Source organism: Pholis gunnellus (genome assembly GCF_910591455.1).
Source record: "Pholis gunnellus genome assembly, chromosome: 20".
Classification (NCBI taxonomy): Eukaryota; Metazoa; Chordata; class Actinopteri; order Perciformes; family Pholidae; genus Pholis; species Pholis gunnellus.
In genome coordinates this window covers 15,960,454-15,981,396 of record NC_136547.1, presented here as the reverse complement: position 1 = coordinate 15,981,396, position 20,943 = coordinate 15,960,454, and the positions used below count along the sequence as shown (strand labels likewise).

The 20,943-nt window shown below is 40.3% G+C and overlaps 2 protein-coding genes across 2 annotated transcripts in view; both read left to right on the top strand.

Annotated features, from left to right (window-relative positions):
* Positions 1-58: 58 nt before the first annotated feature.
* Positions 59-9,584, top strand: zc2hc1a (zinc finger, C2HC-type containing 1A; the record flags this gene model as incomplete). The annotated part of the gene is made up of 9 exons (XM_079181157.1): positions 59-67; positions 1,991-2,212; positions 2,386-2,412; positions 3,926-4,067; positions 4,431-4,573; positions 5,452-5,557; positions 5,682-5,757; positions 5,987-6,091; positions 6,729-9,584. The coding sequence occupies 9 exons, from the start codon at positions 59-61 to the stop codon at positions 6,856-6,858; spliced, it is 960 nt and encodes a 319-aa protein (XP_079037283.1). The 3' UTR covers positions 6,859-9,584.
* A 5,412-nt stretch (positions 9,585-14,996) lies between these two features.
* ctnnd2a (catenin (cadherin-associated protein), delta 2a) overlaps positions 14,997-20,943 on the top strand; it is a gene marked incomplete at its 3' end in the record, with an annotated part of 228,686 nt that continues 222,739 nt past the window's right edge. Inside the window, exons 1-3 of the mRNA XM_079181443.1 lie at positions 14,997-15,030; positions 16,141-16,297; positions 17,202-17,284. The remainder of the gene's footprint in view (positions 15,031-16,140; positions 16,298-17,201; positions 17,285-20,943) is intronic.

Below are 20,943 nucleotides of genomic sequence, written 5' to 3'. Positions count from 1 at the left end.
AAGTGTTTGAGCCAACAAATGCAACAAGGGAATACACTAGTTTCATTGTTTGGGAGCTATGATCACAGTGAGGTCCGTCAGCAGACAAGGTTGACATAGAAAGACCAACCAATTTGTAAAAATGTGATTGAATTATGTAGGAAGTGTATCCTACATAATTCAATCACACATTTTCACACATAAAAATAAATACATCTTTTTATATCTTATATGCTAACGAGTACCTTTCTACTTATTACATCACTGAATCAAGCTAAAGTTGTTGTTCGGCCCTTGCAGCTCCAGAACTTACTAGATTTCAGTATAATGTATATACGGGCTGGACCGTGCGGTAACATCCAATGAAATACTCGGATGTTAGCACATGAAGCGGCACCACACAATCCAGTTGCTATTGGAAGCCAAAGATCAGCAATGTCAAGATGCATCACTCTCAATTCCAGCGAATGAAAACCACTGTCCGTTAGATCGACAGACCCGAATTATATTGTCATAGGGAAGATCCTACGAACTGAATATGAATAATTGTATAGAACTGTATATATATGATACATCCATGAACTAATATGAGAAAATCATCGTAATACAACACGACCAAAATAAGACATAGCTATATTTTGCATATACAAGAGGAACCTCCTAAATGTGTAGTTGTCAAAGCACTATCAGTAACTTAAAAAGACCTTAAATAATGCTACATTCCGCATGCATTGCAATTGTAAATGTTCTGGAAAACTAGAGTTGATGTTAGCAATTTGTGACTGTGTCCTCCGTATTTTACCGAAGCCGGAAGTGAATAGTGGTGAATCCTCTCACTTCCACTTGCTACTTTTGGCCGGCTGTAACAACAGCAGCATCAGACGAGGGATAACCTAATGATGGAAGAATTTGAAGGTGAACGAAATTGCCGTTTATGTGTTTATTTATTTCGATGTTTCGTGGCAAAGTCGAGCTTACAGCCTCTCCATTTTCATTATTTCAATTTGACAGAAACATCACTGCGTTAGCATTACATTTTTGTCAGCGACCTCTTTGTGTGTGTGTGGGGGATTTAGCCTAAGTAGTGCTAGGTAACGTCAGGGCCGAAGATGAAGCTAGCTCCGACTGTCTCTGAATGGGTGTGATCCCTACATTAGCCATAGGAGCTATCCAGTGTTAGCATGCTGCTACCTAAAGAACCGTGACATCAATTAGCACAGTCGTGCAGTTAGCCGTTAAATGTAGGTATTAGCGTCTGCCGTACCGTTCTGCCATTGTGGGAACAACAGTATTACATGTATGTGAGAGAACATAACGTTTAGCATTTAACTGCTATGTTTTGTCGCCTATGGTCTGTTTCAACAAACCCAATGTTTGTGTACAGCTGATAAAGGTGGCCAGCTGTGGTGCATTCATGTTTTCTGTGATATTAAACTTTCTTCATTATAACCAGAATTGCATCTTTTATTCTTGCAGACAGTGATGCTCCTCCTGCTGGGGAACTGACTCAATGCGAGACCTGTAACAGATCCTTCCTCCCTAAAGTCCTGGTAAAAAAAAAATTATACATCTTATACATGTAAGATTTTAGTCTACATGATTTAAAACCCTCACCAAGGCAAATATGATGCATATGTTCATTAATACCACTATATTTTCTATCATCATTACTGTCTGTGTTTTGCTAACGTGACTAAATCATAATACAGAGATGGGTTTTATCACATAAAAGCTACAATGATCTCAATAAGTTAATGGAACATATATTTTTCCTGTGATGCCAATACACACATGTGTGCACTTCTACAAGCACTCAACCAAATTAGCTGTCAAATAATGTGTTATGCATTTGTTGGCATGTGTGTGTATTTGTAGTTTGTAGTTAGGTTTTCCTTGAAAGATGTTTTGCATTCTTTACTTCACAGCTGTCACAGAAATCACATATGACTCTTTCAAAACAACAAAGAATAATATAAGTTTTGAATTGTGATTGAGAGAACATGGCAGATAGGGTAATAGAGAGGCACAGATCTCAAATGTTTCCCAAAAACATGTCGAGACACATTACGTTTGTGTAGTTGTTGTGTCCTGTGCATCTTGTTTTCTCTCACTACAGCAAAGGCATGCGAAAATCTGCCAAAAGTCAGCAACCAAAAAGAGGAAGGTTTTTGACTCTAGCCGACAGAGAGCTGAGGGTACAGACCTCCCCACGCTCAAACCCCTCAAACCAAAGGTAAGACTACACCTTAGGAGGAGGGGGGGGGGTAAATTTGATTTAATAGGAAGAGAAAAAATGCTCAAAGTTGTACATATCCGTGTGGAATCTCTGTCCGAAAACAGTTTCATGACATTTGAACATGTAAAATGCAGCCTATATAAATGTAGGCGCTTTCAATTGTATTTCAGTCACAAGGTTCATCTTCTACTGGGAAAGTAAGTTGATTCCTCTTTTTTTTTATTTGTCCTTTCTTCTGTGGTACTTTCCACAACTAAACCTCTTATGTAGCCATTATAATTTCATTTTCTTTAAACATTACTGTGTTGACAGTATGATCCCCTATCTTCTTAAGCTGCACTGATTCTTTTGAACCTGTTGTAGACTTATTCTCTTACTCTTTGACAACTCACCTTAAGAATACAGAGCTCGGCCGAAAGCATTTTGTTTTTTTTGTCTGTCTGTCTGTTTGTCTTAGTTTGTTCTTGTAAACTTCTCTGCTGGCTGAGACAAAGCAGCCAGGACAGAGGACAGGAGGAATAACATACTACTGTATGTGATACTTGTGTTCTTCATTATTATCATTTATAAACCTCACTCAGGAATGCTATTTATTTGTGGACATTTTCCAAGTTATTAGTGACTTTGCATAGTGGCTTTGCTGTTGTAAACATAACTGTTGCTGCTCTAGAACCAATATTTAGAAGTTTAATGGTTTAATAGTGGCTCCTTGTACTAAAATCCTAAAGATACCTATCCGTACCTGAAGGCCACCGTAGTTCTGTTAGTTACTGAGCTGAGGGATGTGCAGTTGGTTGCAATTTGCAACCGCACCACTAGATGGCTCTAAATCTCACACACTGTTCCTTTCAGGTAATTCTGATAAACCAACACTTTTCTGATCCTTGTGATTTGAATTGTGTCCAGTTAGATGTCTGTTGCCTGGCATGTATACATATACATATATATATATGTATATGTATAAATTGTTTTCTTCTTTCTATGGTCTTTGCTTCAACTAACTGCTGCACACTCACACTCCCTGTGGAATAACAGTATTCACAGTTTCCTGGCATGAACAGGACATCACAGAACATTATTACGTGATTCTTTTTGTACCACACATGATGGGGCAATTTGGAAATACTTAATTAAGAGCCCATAATGATAACATGTTTGATTGAGTTATCAGAATAAACAGTTATATAGAAATGTATCACACAGTCAAGGTCTTGAGGAATATGCTGTAACCGGTGTATGGTTAGAGGGAATAAAAGAAAATTAGCTCCAGTTCTCCCAAAATCCTCCTGGTTTGTCAGGCACACATGCTTAATTAACTGGGAAGAAGACGTTCAGTGCCAGAAGGGCTAACATGTTGCCACAGAAACAGCTCAGAGGACACTCAGTGAACTACTTCTGTCATCACCTCAAATCATCACGAGTTAAATTATAGGAATTTCCAGGCTTAAATAAGAACATCATTGTTCTGGGGCATCCTGGTGCACAGTAACATGTTCTTACTTTTTGATCTTTTAAAATAGAGAGTAACGAGAGACACTTGGGCGACCGTATTTTCAAAACATCCAGTTTTCAGTGGGCACATTCTCTGAATGACAGTTATGAGGTTTACCATGACAGCGTCAATAGCTCTCTCAGGTTGTGGTGAAAAGGAATGAGCATTAAAAACACGCTGGTGTAACAGCACATCCGCTCTGTGTTTCCTCCTGCCAGTCAGAGCCTCCAAAGAAGCCGTCCAACTGGCGCAAAAAACATGAGGACTTCATCGCTACCATCCGGGCTGCTAAGGTCATCACTCAGGTCATGAAGGATGGCGGACCATTACCTCCACCTCCTCCTCCTACTTATGACCCAGGTAACACATAGAGGAATTAAGCAAGGAACAGAAGAATGACAGTAACACACTTTGACTGTTTATGTGTACTGCTTACTGGTAAGTAACTCTTTACAATGAACAAATTAGCTCCTTACCAGTGCTGTTTTAAACAGGTGAAAGTAGAAAACTGTACTGACAAATTATAAAGATGGCCTGGAAATGTTTCTGCCTCAGAATGTCAAAATGTAACTTATTGAGTTTGCAGTTGCAAGAGAAAAGAAAACCACACGTACAAGGCAGACCTTCCCCACTTCGCAGTACTTACAAGTCTCTCTATATACAGGATTCAGGTCACTTGAGAGGTTTTATGTGTATTTTCTCACTAACCTGTCTTGTCTTCAGACTATGTCAAGTGTCCTCACTGTCAGCGGAGGTTCAACCAGGGTGCAGCTGACAGACACATCAAGTTCTGCCAGGAGCAGGCTGCCCGAATGCCAGCCAAGGGCAAGTTAGGAGATGCCAAGAAGCCTCCTGGTCGCACACCGGTACACTCATGCACACACTGCACCGCTACATTTGTGTGCACACGAACAGACAGTTTGTGTTTCTGTTGGAAAATATTATTTTGCTTAAGTTGACTTTGGTTGAATTTTCTAAATGACCGTTTCTTTCTAAATCCAGCATTACATACAGCATTCATTTCCCATTGCAAATCTGGTTGTTCTAAACATAAAACATTGAAAAGTGCACTGCAAAAAAAATAATATTTATGATACAATGCACATGCAGCTTTCATCTCCTAATTAGAACAGCTGTGTTTACCCACATTATTCATATTGATTCGAGTGTATGTGTAGATAGCTACGCAGCCAATTCTCAATCTCATGTTATTTACAATTCTTTACATTTTAAGAAGTGCTGTCATAATTCTCCTTTTCCGTTATTACCTTTGTTAGACGCCCACTTTGCAGCAGCCGTAGAATTACCGGCAATTTGGAAGCCAATAAAAACAGCAGGGTCCAAATCGTTTTTTGGCTTTTTTTCCCCATCATAATGAGAAAACATTGTTTCCCAGTGGGCCATTTTTTAATACATTTACTGTGGATCCGTGTTTTCAACTCTCACATTTTCTTCCTCACAACAGTTAACAACACATCTTTATACCGGTTTGTAAAGCCGAACCACACTCCATGCATTGTACATTATGGTCTGCCCTTGTTTATAAAAACTATAGCATAGTGATACACGACCTGTGTGTCTGATCCCACAATCATTTTTGTTTTATGAAGGCTACTTATTTATTTTCCATTCTCTCTCCATCGCTCTCTCGCTCTCTCGCTCTCTCTTTCTCACTCTCTCTCTCTCTCTCTCTCTCTCTCTCTCTCTCTCTCTCTCTCTCTCTCTCTCTCTCTCTCTCTCTCAGACCAAGCCTCCTGCCCCTGTAAAGAAGGCCAACTGTCCTGCTGTGTCAGCCATCCCTTCAACCTCCTCTCGTTTACCCCAGAGATCAGGCCTCGGACAGCCCTCTGGTACGGGCACAGCTCTGTTGATCGTGCATCGCGGGGCGTTGTGTTCACATCTGACAGTTCTGTATATATATATTTTTTTTATTATGAAATGACTCAGGCTTCTCTTTTCTCTCTTTTGCTCTAGGGATCCCATCTAGTAAGGTCTCTTCTGCAAGTTCAGTGAGGAGTAATCCCTCTGGCCTCACAAGCCCTCCATCAGGGTCAGTGCTCACTCACAGTGCTCATGTGAAGCTATGGTTAACACTATGATTGACTTAATTGATGGCTTCATAAGAATAGCGGGTTACATCTATGAATACAGTGGGTCAACTCAAATGTGAGTTTTGAACCTGAAAGTTCCAGTTTTAAACTCTAAACTGTCTTTACAAACCCAAGTGGTTTGCATTTTACACATCCTTGTCTTTCGTCTCCTTCTGTTTGTCCTCTCAGTGTGGGAAGTAAGACTCGAGGTGGGGGCTCCGGCTATGGCTCTGTGAGGACCCCTCAGCCGGGAACAGCAATGAACAAGAAGAAAGTAGACCCCTGCATATCTAGGTGAGCCAGTTCACTAATAGGTGTGCTAAAAATAGAAACACGAGAATGAATCAAAACAAACTACCATACAGTTGATGTAAACCATCCTGCCCTCTTGTGCTTTATTGGAGTATTGCATACAGATAGAGGACATTCCGGTCCCATTCAGTAACTTTAGTTTATATAACAGGCTACTGAATGGCGCTTAATGTGCGCAGTCTAGCGCATAAATATGATGTGAATAATAATGCAATCCGTACAGCTACAGGTTCTGTTTACTTGGGTGATAGTAATGCTGACATTTAATACAAAATGAAGCTAACACATGTCTCATACATTCACCATGAAGTGCTTGAAGTACACCTTGTAGGAAAGCTTCAGCATTTTATCATCAAACTGACATGTTAACACTAAAATATTGACTTCATTTGAAGTTATGTATTTGTTTGCATATTGTACTATCTCAACTTAACTGAAATAATACTCATAATACAGTGAGCAAGGCGTTTATAGAGTATTTAAAATCCCTACATTATTCAAACCCTTAATAATCTGTTATCAACAGTATCATCAGCCCCGCACTGAAATATCAGTAATAACAACGTGATGTACTTAGTTTCCAACGTTGCTGCTCGGTCATCTTTGTTGAATTTCGCAGGAATGACGTCGATGACGTGGTTGACAACGGTGGGATGAAGAACAAGTTCTGTCATGCTTGTGGGACCAAGTACCCGGTTGAATCCGCCAAATTCTGCTGCGAGTGTGGGGTCAGGAAGATGTGTATCTGATGGCAGTCAGCAGAGGGAGAAACTAGAAATATATGGGGATGCACTGGTATTCAAACTAGCACTGGAGAGGTTTGACAAAGCTAATCCGTCTGTATTTTCACGCTTCTGGGTCTAATTTCACGGCAGTGAAGTGGTGTAATCGTCGGCAAAAGACCCCACGGTGCGGTGTCGTGGAATCTGCTGGTCCATGCCACTTTATTCACATTTCTTCAGTGCTTCCTGCTTCATAGTATACACATTTTTGATTAGTCCACACTCTGACATCTTCATAACATAAATATAATAACCATAACCTTAATTCATTTTGCATTTAGTCACTACGATTGCTGTGTATTGTGGCTGATGGCTTTGAGTGGCAAAACTGATGTGGTATAAAGTTGTGTCAAACTGTGTTACGGTTCATGATATCATTACCTGGCAGATCAACAACAACCCATTCAGATCATTATTTTTCAGTTAACCTCCTTCTTGCTGCTGTTACGGCACCGCGGCTGATTCCACCACAGCACACGGATGAACATTATTGCCGTGAAACTAGAGTAATCATTTTATTACTAATTTTATTGTTGCTGGACAATAATTATGTTTAGCAGAGTCACTATCAGCAACTGAAAGCCATTGGTGCATCCTTTAGAAGAGAGTACAGATGAGTGAGAGATTGGCTAATAGCGAAGAGGTGGGTCGTAAAATGGGAATGCGGAGGTAAAGGGTTAATGTTGGGTGACTCATTGGAGGGTGTGATTACTTCTGTATCTCAACCGTGATCTGAAATGCATTCCTTAATCCCATTTGTCTCTGCTTCCTCTCTAAAAAAAAAAAAAAAATGTTCTTATTGAAGTGCAATATGATTGACTACTGAAGAAAACAGTGTGGTTTTTTTAAAAGTGTGTTGTAAGTTTTGGAAAGATATCACCTTGTTTCGACAGGGACCAGTCCAAAAATGAACCGGGTGTTAAAAAGGTCAGTGCTCCCTTTTTAAGGATGTCTTGTAGAGGCAACATTTGTTTCCAGCTGTCTTAATGTTACCCTCATAGGCCTGACTTTTCTACACAAATGTAGCATTAACTCAAACCCGTTTATTCCCCCCTCATTTTATACAATGCAATTAATTATTTATTTTTCATTTTACTGAATGAACAATGACTGCATCTCTTTTGTTAATGCTTTATGGAATTAAAATGTTTTTCTCTGGATGAAACCTAGCAGCGCATTTTTTTTCCTTGAAAGCTCTTCTGTTCTGCCAGTATTCAGTGAATTTAGGTATTTAGGGTCAATAGTACAGCAACACTACAGTCACTTTAAATGCCCTGTACGGGTACTGTTGATCTCGCTCCTTGACATGACTCTATTTATGAGCCCACACAGTTAATTTACAGGTGGGACGCTAAGAAGGAAAGGCCTCTCCTTGAGGTTGCATATGTAATGCTCATTAACCGTCACACTCTTAAGAGTGATTAAGTATGATCATCTTTGGGTCCTTTGAGAAGTTATATTTATGTTACATGACAAGAAATGCTTAAACAGACTGGACAGGTGTGCTTTCCTGCGCTGATACAACAGCTGTTAGCCTGGATACAGACGGCATGTATGTCCACCATCAATACATGTCTATGAAGACGGCTGTGACAGCAATTAACTACATGATAATGCATTATGTACGGTCAATGACAGGATCAGAAAATAGCTGTTGGGGCAAAAGCTGCATGCTGATTTTTTGTTGCATTTCTGATACATACAAACGAACAAAAGGCCTATTTAAAAATGATATAAAACTACACATTTGGCTCCCCAATCGGCAGCACAATGCTGATAGGATTAAGCAGGCATGCAGGCATAATTAATCAAAGCACCAGGTGAGTTTGACAGGAGAGCTTCTTGGATGTATCCCAGAACCGAGCCAGGTGTGTGTGAACTGAACTCAGCCATCTGTGGCAAGATGTGCTTTTAACACATCAATCAACACTATCATTTTAAGTACCAATGACTTGACACACGGCCTAAAACAACCTCCAGACAAACGAGAAATAAGAAAGGTGTGCCAGCGCTAGTCATTCTACTCCAAAGTGAAAGTAAAACTGTATTTGAGCACCTTAATATTTCCTGCTCATGCTTGAACTGGCATCGCTAAGTGCAAGTAAATGTTCATAGCATATTCTCTGCAAACTAATGGCTTGAAAACATACTTTTAGCTGCATGTTTGTAGCTTTACATTTTACAGTTTACCTTTTTTGAATACACCTTCCTTTTTTGAATACACCTTCCGTGCATCGTGCACCTTTTGGTCGAGTCCTTAAGACATTCTTCTGCACATAGAGTTCACTATGTTGGACGATCGTGGGACATTCTTTTCCAGTTAGCTTAATAGCTTTGTGTTTGTTTAGCTTGGAAACTTATCTGAAGAGTCCGTAGTCACACAACATCCAAAACAGTTGCAGGAGAGATATACTGGTACTTGACAGGATATATAGCTTAAATGAAGTAGTAAATTACCTTCAGTAATCCAATGAAGGACTGCGTAAATGGCAGGAAGTGCGAGTACTTTGCTTCACAATTAACTTGGGTTTGGTCTCAGGTCCATTAATATAGTGTTCAGCAGCTGGTAGCATGTGGTCATGGCAGACATGATTGCCTCGGCTTTGCAAAGTCTTTTAGTCTCCCTCCTGCTTATTTTCTGCTTGTTTCTTCTGTGTCTCGTTGTCCTCATCGTCGACCTCACGATGGGTTCTTTGGTCTGGTCAACGGAAGTCAACACACAAACACAATGTGCAAATTAGTGTTGAGCCCTTATACTGTGCGGAGTTTAGCTCCATGATCTCATGAACATCGGTTAGGTATAATGCTAAATCATAAAGTGATATGCTTTATCACTGCAATACACATCTTATTAATGCTTATTTATCTCTTATCAACATAAAGTGAAACGAGACTCACTCCACGGTCTTTCTCAGACAAATCAATGTCTGACCTTTGACAACCCTGACTGTAATCACAGAATACCATTCTGCTTCTACCATATATGGGGTTTGATCAAAGTACAGTGTGTTCGTCAAATGCAAAAGGGCAGCCTTAAAGAAAAGTTCCAAACCAACCACGTCAGCCAGTATTTTAAACTTGTACTCGTCTGGCAAAGCCTGCGGCTCTAAAGAGGCCCTGGTTTGCTCCGCTGTATGACTCAGACTTCAACGATGTGTCTGAATCATCAAATTTGATTCTGATCTGACACTGTTCAAAATGAAGGACAGGTTGTCTAAACTGATCCGGGGATAAAGAGGGTGTGGTTTCCCGTGAAATCTGGGGGGAATCAAAATCCAACTCCCAACATGTTATATTTTTTACTGCATCCTAATAAGCCAAAGTTCCGACACACTTTCACAAGTGTCTTCATTGTAGTGGTCCTCACCTTCTGCGGGCACATTTTCTGCTGTAGCTCATCTCTGCCTGGCACCAAGTAAACTAGTGTAAAATAGGATCACGTTTGGATACACTCACACAGCCAATAGGCTGTATAACTGAGTCACCCATTGGGTGGGAAAAAAAGAAACACTACAGCCTGCCAACATTCCACTGTCCTTGCCAGTTAGACATGACAAACCAAATTCCCACACAAAGAAACTGAAAGAATATGTTTCTTAGGTTGGTCACCTAAGAAGCTGCCCCCTCCAAAGAAAAATCTACAGTTATTAAGATCATTTAGATTTTTAACAAGGGAATGTGCCGAGACTTACCGGTTTCTCGAGACAAGTGCATTGTAACGAGTTTAGGACGAACTTGACCAGTCGATCTGTGTGGGATATGCTTAAAATCTTCATTTTGCAGGTTAGGAAGTGCAAGGTGCTCAGAACATCCTGCTGAATAGAGGTATTTGAGTCATACAGTGTACACCGTCTGTGCGAAAAGCAGTTCTTCATGCAGTTGGTTAAATGATGTGTGGGTACTCCTTTCAGCAAATCTCTTCTTTGGTCTGGTCATTAATGTCATTAATGTCATTTTACTTGAATGTTCACCACACAATTCACTAACACTGTGGCAGTGAGTTTCATTTATGTGTTCATGTGGACACAGAGTTACTGTTGCGTTTAGCTGTGCATGTAAATACCAAAGGACGAGCAGGTTTCTATGGTCACCAGTGTACATTTTTGATAATATTTCAAGCATTACTAAATTACATACCAAGCAAATCACTAAATCAAAAGGAAAGAGACATCAGTCAAAAACCAAATAACTATTACTCACCACGTTGGCTGATGTGCAGTTATGTAGCTTTTGTTTCAGGGCTGGGCAGGATGAGTTTTGCAGCATGGTTGCGATAATTCCATCCTTGAGTGGATACAAGTATTACAGGGGTACATATTAGCAATATAGAAGATTTTATAGAAGTGTGCACTTTTGTTATTTATGTATAGGAAACACTTTCACATCATGTTTTTAGGTTATTTTTACATTATTTTGACATCTTTTTTTTATCAAGATTGTGATGTATTTGCAATTTAAGCTTAAGCATGCATGTTGTACCCAGTGGAAAGGGTTCTCCATACGGTACACAGACAATTTACTTAAAACGGTCCTCCTGATGCTGTCAAATATTCCCATCGAGACCTTGAAGCAAAAGCACTCTTTTCAAATGTATTAATGTAATCTGCATAATGGTTCCACAGTAATATTTTGAGCAACTGTCTAAACTTTGAATAATACACAATGGCCAATTTCCAAAGACCACTGCTTCAGTTACTGAAATTGTCGTCTGTCTCTTTTTCCTGCCCAAACATGTTCAAACCAGCTTTATTCTTTCTATGCCTGGCTGCACATTTCCTAACCGAAACCTCCTAATAATGTGAAAAGAAAGAGGGATAAAATAAATATATCAAATAAACAGAATTGGTATCTTACTGCGTTGTTGATAACAGTTTGAACGATGGTCTTGTAATGGTGTTGAACGTCTGTTGGAGGCGCTTTGCTGTTACAGGACAGAGATAGAGGTAGAAGCAGTAGAGCAAGGAGACTGATGCAGAGAAGAGGCTGAGAGTTTATAGTAATAGTGTGAGGCATACAGGGAGAGAAACAGACAGACAGGTCAGTCGACTAATCCAAAACATGTTTGCATGTAATACAGTTAAACATTGTTCATGTGAGGAACCTCAATAACACTTGGCCTTTAACATCTATTCATTTTAGCACAGCTTCGTTCCTGCAGTCTAAATCACAATTGCTGAGACAAATCTCATTTATTATTAGTATTGACCCATAAGGATCATATCAAGTGGCCCCTAGTGTGAACTCGCACTTCATAAAAGACGCATCCAAATACCCCAGCCGGACAAAACATCCCTGCTACCATCATTTCAAACCATAGGACTGTCATTACAGTACATTCAGGTACAGTTTTGAAGTACTGTACTTATATTTTACTTTAATATTTTCACTTTAAACTTCACTACATCGCAGCTGGAAATAGTGAAGTTACTCCAACTCTTTTATTTGATAGCTTAGTTCATTTGCGGGCCCTCATGGTTAGAGCCAGTGGCTGGCCCAGTCCACCCCTGACCATCCCTCCCTCACTGCAGTCAGACCTAGCATACTGTAAAAAAAACAACCTGTGTTAACTCATCAGGGGTTCCTCTTGGGAGAGCGATGTCACACATAAACAGTTTACAAAGACCCATCCCTCTCTGGATGGGGTGGGATGTGCCAGTCTCAAGATGTGTGGGGGGAAATCCTCTGTCTGGAGCTGTCCGCAGTACTGAAAGTGCTAAAGCACTTTGCTCCTCAGCCTACAAAAAGACTAATGGCGAGGACAGATAACATGACAGCGGCAGTGTACATCAACCACCAGGGCAGCGTATACGCTAAGCCTGGCAGCTGAAATAGCCAGGAGCCTTCTGCTGTGGTCATCAGAGCAGTGTACATCCCCCGGGTATAGAACCACGCAGCAGACGAAGTTGTGTTCCACAACGAATGGAAACTCGTTCAGATGTTGTGGGAAAGGCAAAAGGTGGATCTGTTCGCCTCATGATAAAATGCACACTGCTCATTGTGAACACTCTGGTGTCACCAGAACCTAAAAGTGTGACATGGTTCCCGACCATGGTGCAGCTGCTGGTGGGGAAACAGTCCAAAAGGGTCCCACTTTTGGTCCCCCTTTTGAGCATATAGTCAAATTCTCTCTCAAGATGCTTTCACTCATGACAACGCTCCTCCTAGCCCTGACAATGGCTAAGAGATTGAGAGGCCTCCTGGGCTTCTTTGTGCCGTTTCATCCGTTTCAATCTGCGAGATGTATCTGAGTCCTCTCTGACTCATTCAGTGTTAAATGTGCCAGATGAAGAAATGCTGGTTTAATTTAGGAGCAGAATGGTTGAACGGCTGTTATGTCACAAGTGCAGAGGTAAGTGGGGCCCGTGCAGTGCAGTGTGGCACAGGGGTGGAAACCAATAGCTCTAGCTGGTAGAGGGCTATGCCTTTACTCATAGAAACTTGAGTTACAATACATAACTATCGCGTTATCCACATCACTTGCAGCAACACAGAAACATCTCTACTGCCCTCTGTGATTTTCCTTTCCCATTACTCATTCTGTGAAAAGATGCAAGAATTTGTTATTTCATTGTCATTATGCGTCGATGAGTTGGTTGCATTTCAAAAAAGTTCTGTTTTACAACTGTTATTATGGTTTTGTGACCTAAAGTTTCGTAATGGAAAAGAAGTACTATAAGGAAATATAGTTATGTACACGGAAAACTCCCCACCAAAACATGCCTAAACTTTAACAAAAAAAAAAAGCTAGTATATGTGGTTGCCTACTTCTGACTGGAACAACAACATGAGCTTTTGACCTTGTGTAACTATGTAAACGGTCCGTGTTATCTTAACCTTGAGGAGTTGCTCCACACTACACCAGTACCAGCATCGCTCTCACCAGCTCTCTTCTCTAACAGCCATCTGCCACAAACACCTGCACACACACCTGCACATCTCTCACATAGCCCCGCCTCCACTCACTCACAGTGTTCTCTTCTCGCCACTCGTCTCAGGTTTATATAGAATGATTAGGGGGGATGTTGTTGTCATACGCATTACTCAATTTAACAGTCGTGGGTCGGGTCGCTCGGAGTCGGAGGACCCTTTAGATGGACCTCTCCCAGACGGTGGGACGAGGCCGGCCCGGGATTGAGGTGGCTTGTTGCTCCGACCGTGAGCTCTACAGGTCCCCGTCCCGTTTACCATGCTTTGTGGGTGTGACTTTTTTGCCGCGTAATCACCAATAATATCTATACAACCACTGTGATTATGATTTCATTATTTACAAGAGCACAAAGTTCCTCATAGATGCGTCTTCATTTTGCTCTCAAAGTGCACCAGATTACATGTGCGTTGTTATAGGCTATTCATCATGTAATAAGGATTTTATGCCTTCAATGTCTTTTGAATTAGCATTATGGTATCAGAAATGATCATTTCAGTAAGGTGACAACAACAATATTAATACTGTATGTAAATAGATAAAGGAATGATGATGATGATACAGCACATGCTTTTGAATTCCTTAGATATAGCTATGCAGTTTTCTAAGCAGAACGGATGGCATGCAGCCGATGATAAAGCACTCATCACAATAAGAGACCTGAGACTTGACTTGGACTTGCCCCTCAAAGACCTGAGACTTGACCTACAATAAACAATTGGAAGCAGCCACACGTTAAAAAAAACACAAGATCATAATGCTGTTCACACGTGAACACACAGAATCCCCAAACACAACAACCGAATATAATATTAAAAAGCTTTATCATGACTTTTTTTTCTCACTTTTCTTTTATTACTTCTTACCCAAGTAAAACGTTGAATGCAGAACTTGTGATGCAATATATATATATATATATTACATTTTAGTATAAGTACTTTCGCATGAATGAATCATCATCTCAATCCAACTTGTTTGATCGGCTACGTAGAATTTAAAGCGGTCCTACCCGAGTCTATAATTCCTGTAAACCAGAAGCCAATTGCCGTAAATCCCAAAACTTTCAGTTTCCTTCTGACTGGCAGGTAGGGAGTTATTTATTCACACGGAAATCCCCTGTTTGGAAAAGCCCTTTAATACTCTAACATTCAGTAAATCAGCCAGTCGCTCCGCGGAGAACGCAAGTGGACGGATGCAATTGTTGTCGTCTCACGGTGAGTTGCGAAAACGGTTCACTACTCTGCTGTGCACGTTGGCGCAGACTTTGCATGTGTGCTTCATCAAACCCCGCTAAACACTGACCCGACTTCGACTTTCATTCGGCTAGAATTTGGTGTGTTTAATGTAAAATGAAGTAGGTGCGTCACCACTTTCGGCCACTGGAGTTAACCTACACCACGCTGTACGCAAATTACTTACCATTGGTCATTCTTCATTTATATTCACCGCAAGCCAGAAGTGAAAGGGACTTATTCTCTCGGGTCTTCATTGCTGCTCAGATGGTCAATATTGTCTGACTTTTGCCCTCAAACGCAATGGTCCTCTCACTATTCCAGCGGTTCCGGGAGTGTTTTGGTTTTTTTAGCACAGTGATTAATGTTACAGTCGTTTACCACGTCCTGCGTAACGCTGGCATGTGATTTTACTTCCGTCCTCACCAGTACCAGCAGAGGTTTCACTTTACTCTCAGATGAATTAACGTGGAAAACGTTGACGTTTCAACGTGAAAACATTTTTTTTTGAATGCTTAGCGACTACTGGGTTTTAACCCTTATGCAATCATACGGTGGGCAGTTTCTTTCCACATACACTCATTTACAATTTCGGGTAAAATATCTTAAAATATAGAACCGTCTGTTCTGCTATAATATAAACAGCTGTCTTTAGGCTGATTGAATGATTGTTGGAACCGCTCATTCATTCAAATGCTCTAATTCAGCCAAACCCTGCCTATACACACTGTTGACAATGAGGGCTGCTGTATAAATCACAACAGCACTGTTGCAGTCAGTAAGTGTGCCAAGTGTGCCTTGCTCAATTCCAGGAGTGAGTGTTAGTCGTCCTTTCCCCTTTGTTCAAATTCTGCAACAATAACTGTTTTGTAATTAAGTTTCAAGCGTGTTTTGGACGTAGGCTGTGTTTGTTTGTTTACCACAGCTTGTAGCATGCATTCGGGAATGAGGATGAATGACTTGTAAAGTGGTGGTATGTGTCTACTTAATTACTGTTGCTATTTTTGGCACAAGCGCTGCTACCTGTGCATTGGTGTTCTGCTTGCTTTTATGGGAAAAAAATTGCATGTTTTTGTGTGTGTGTTTTTACAGCTTTGGCGCCCGCAGTAATTAAAGACATCCATCAGATCATGACAGTGGTGTCCTGAAGCATTACAACCGTGGGACCCAGAACATGACCGGGGTAACCACAACAACTGCAATCAAACACACAGATGATGTTTCACGGCAAGATCGCTCTTGTTCCCTGGTGCGTTGTGATTCACTTACAAACTATGTGTGCGGTTTACAGAGATGCAGAGTATCAGAGTTGTTTGAAACGTTACACTGTTTTCACATTGATTGTCTGTGGTTATCATCTGTGCGCTGAGGCAAACTTTCCCCTCTGGGTGACCATTATTTCCATTTTGTGTATCCTTCTGTAATGTTGAGTATACTTGTCAAACATCGGAACAAGTGCCTAAAGCACTGCAAATCCTTTTTCGACCACCGTGGACTTCAATTGGTCGGTTTGCAATGTGCTGATGGGAGTGTAGTCAAGTATTTCCAGGTTGTCAAATACAGCTTGTATGCTGTGCTGTGTTCATAACATGCTTTGCGACTTCTTTCTAGTACTGCAATTACTGCACGTAGGATAGAGCAAACGCGGGAACGTATTTGAAAGAGTAATTTGTGCTTACAACAAATGATCTAACAAAAGACAAATGATAATGTAAGGCATCCCTCTTAACAGGTTGAATATTTGATAGTTAATTACAGCGGCCCTTATACTTCTGTGGTATATTAATGATAATTAACTTTATTTGTATGGCACTTTTCTATTGACAAATTGCAAGCTGCCGCTGAGTTCAATTAATTTTAGGAATTTATGTGATTTTGAAAAGGGCCTGATGTGTTTTACAGGAAAATAGGATCTAGTTTGGGTTTTTCTAAAACCAGATGGAAAGTGGTGAGAGAGCTGTGGATGTCAGCGGCTGAACAGCTCAAAATGTTGAGAGGAAATGTATGGGAGTGGTAGAGTCTGTGTTGTATTTTGCTGTATTGAGTCATTAAATAAGCAAACGAGCATTTTGGCTTTTTTTCAGCTCATTTACTACAGAGCATACATACTGTTCCACGCTGACCATGATAACTCTGTTTTTCTTACTATTCAGGCGGTCACTGGTGTTCCGATCACTTCATGCCATCAGAATACGAAACTTTCTTGAGAGAGACAAGCCATCACTATGACCGTACAGTAGGTTTTCTTTTTGTCAAAGTTGTGTTTTTTCTCTGTGTGGTAAAGCGTGGATTGATTGTGGGAAGAGGCATCTGTGACTTCAGAGTCAGTTGCCGTACAGCAACCTTTATAAACAATAGTAGGTGCAACATACAGGGTGGATTAAGTAAACATTCATATCACATCCATAAGTAAAGTCACTTTAGAATTTGTTATCAAAGTTAACAATCAAACTACCTCTGAATACATTTTCATCTCAATTTGTCTGTACTTGGAGAAAAGGTTGTATAAAGAAGCCAGCATGATTGTAACTATCTTGCTGCTTTTATAATATTTTCTTCAATAAATACCAGTTACAAGTCCATTTGTTGTGTGTCACCTGTTTATTGTTCGCCAGCAAGCTGATCATAACACCCCTCTTATCTTATTGTTCAATGTATAATAAAGCTACATCATGCTACCTGGACATCATCACATGTTACAAAGTAAACCTAAAAACAGAATATAAGATTACATTTACAAGGTTATACAATATTGACCCTTTACAGAGGGTGCACAAACAGTGAAAGAAGTGAGAATATTCATATAAGTAGTATCATCATTCAGGAGACTCGTGTACTTATTCAGTGCCTTCTTTAATCGTTTGTAAGTGGTGTAAAGCGTTATTGATCACCTCATATGTATCTTCTCTATCTCTAGTGACAAATATTGATAAAGTGTTGCCGCCATGAATAGTTGTAATAATTGTTTCTTGTCAGCAAAACATAAACTGTACAAAGCAGGCAGTCTGACAGAGTGGGAAACATGACATTTAGTCATCTGTTCCAATTTTGCTATTGCAGCCAATATTTTGTGCACATACCCGTGTACTGTAAGCAGCTTTTCCCAGACGCAGATAGACATGTGGGCGTGCCTCTGAACAGACATCCTGGAATAGACTGTTGCTTCATATTCTTGACTGAAAGCTACATTACCGAGACCATTTCTCGTAAACTTAGTTGCAACACATTTTATGAATGGGAAAGTTTAACACGCAGTTGGAGTGGAAAAAAAAAAGGAATTTGAAAGTCTCTCTTCCTTCTTTGTTGTATCTTAGTACAGAGTCTCGCTCTTTGCATCATTCACATTTATGTGTGCCTCTGCGCTGGCAAGGTCAAAGGTCACTGTGACGTCACAAAAAAAACCAACCTTTATGTCCATATCTTGATAATTTCTATGCTAATTCAAACAAATGGGCAAAATATGTGGAGCAAAATTACATTATGTGGGAGACACTAGAGCACCCCCAACTTTATTTTGGGAACAGTTTGGGACAGGCCCTTTCCCATTTCAACGTGATAATGACCGCATGCACAAAGCAAAGGACTTGATTGGCCTGCACATATGCGTTTACCTCCACCTCATCCAACACCTTTGGGGTGAATGGGATCACCCTCATCGGCAGGCGTCAATGCACAACCTCACTGATGCTCCTATGGCTGAATGGGAGGAAATCTCTGCAGCCAAAATTGAATGGCAATTGATCGCAGACGAGTGATGGCTCTTATAGCAGCTAATTAATCCCTACGGTTTGGTAAAGAGAGTAACGTAACTTTCACATGACTACACACATTTGGCCAAGTATATATCTCTCACTCTGACAGTTTACTACAAAAGTATCCTCTGGGCTTTTCCTTGCAGCTATAGGTGTTTCACGCTCATCAATAAAGTGTGTGAAAACTTTGACAGAAGTCGATATATTCCCCACTTAAGAAAACTCCAGCCTAATTACCCGGCTCATATGCACCCCTGTGTTTACCTGCTCTCTCCGCTCTGCACTCTAATGATGCAGCTTTCGGATGCTGTTGCTCCCGCTTCTTCTCTGCTTTGGCCTCACTTCTCTGCCGTGCTGAATGCGTTTTTTTTGTTTGCTCTCTTGACCTCCCCAGCATCCAGCCACGGGTTCTGTTCCTCCAATCCCTGATGGGAGATTGGCAGTGATCTCTCACCTGCTGCTCAATAGGTTTTCTTGGGGAGTAATGGGAAACATGTCCTCGATGCCAAACCATATTGCATTTACCTTTTTTCTTAAAACTCTATATTTCTCTGTCCCTCACCATATTTTTGTGTAAATTAAAAAGCAGTCGTATGCTTTTCAAAAACCCATTGTTAAATCTATATGTTGCATCGAATGTAACTTTCATCTTGAGTGTGCGTGTGTTTGAGGGTGAGTGTGGAGTGACCCAGTCTGTTTTTCCAAAAGTAATCTGATGGAATGATTCTTAAAAAATGGAACAAAACAGCACTTTAATCAATGCTGTGCACCAACAAGTGGACTGTGCCACACTTTACATTTGGTGGAAAGTTGCTTTCTTTTTCTTTTTTCTTCCCTCGGTTTTCACATTCATGCGGTGACCATTAGAGTCCAACAGGACTAAATGTCCATGGTCACAAGTTTCCGTTTTATCCATCGCGGGTTTTTGAGAAAAATCTTCACAGGCATGCCAATGAAGTGACTGAACAATGTGGCAGCAGAAAGGTGGAAACACAATTATATAATGCTTTACATAAACATCTCAAGGGATAGACATTACTACAGCTGCGTTTCATGTGTAACAGCATGGAACACATTTGTAATGATCTATTTATAAACTCCTTTCATAGCATGACCTTCAGTGCACAGGCACTCAGAATTGTGGATACACTAAATGCACATACAAGACTGAGGAGTACAGAGGAACATGCAAACAGGATGTACTGTAGTGGCATCTGTAAGCCCTAACTGGATACTGTGGGAGAAAAGAAACATAAGAATAAATCTGCATAAGCTTGCAGAGACCCTTGAATCTGGAGACTTTTGTCAACTCGTAACAATTCGTATCTCAGCTAAGTGGCACCATCTAGTGGTTTGTCTTCAAACATGCATGTGTGCACACACTCAATAAATAGTGGAAACCTATTATAAGATAGAAAAAAAAACAGTTTACAACCATTTTTATCAGCTCAAATTGACCCTACTCATTTTATTTTATATTTTATCTGCTGTTTTTTAAGCTCGTAAGAATCAGTTCCCAGTCAGTTAACAGGCTGTTAAACAGCAGGCAGAGATACGCAAAATATAAAAATTAAAATAATTGGCAATATGGGAGGGATTTTAGAATGTATCTTTCAAATTCCCTTTTGGCTTTCAATGCTATTATGGGATGATGGAATAACCAAGTGAATCACGTCTGTTTTGTCCATATGTTCAGGATGAAAACCACAAACACAAACAATTCATTAATGACAGTGCAGGAAAAACAAAACAAAAAGAGAAATCAAACAGGCAGTGAAAGCTGACAGAAAAGCCTCCTGCTGTAAATGAATGAAACTAAAAGACAGATGAATGGTGATAATTAACGAGATTCACCAGCGACCAGTTTTCAAAAGTGTCAGCAGTGCTCTAAAAGCCATGGCTGCTGGTACAGAGATGAATATAGTGACTGAGATTTCCTGATGAGCATGTTAGAAAATGATGTTTTCCTTTTTTTAAAACCTTTATTTATCCAGGGAGTTTTCATTGAGAGCAAACCACTGTTCTGCTGGTCACTGAACATAAGCAAAACTATATCTTTATGTAATCCTGTTAGTTTTTACAGTCACATCTGTTTACATCTTTTCATAGACTTTATTGTTATATTGTTATGTGTCATTGTTTA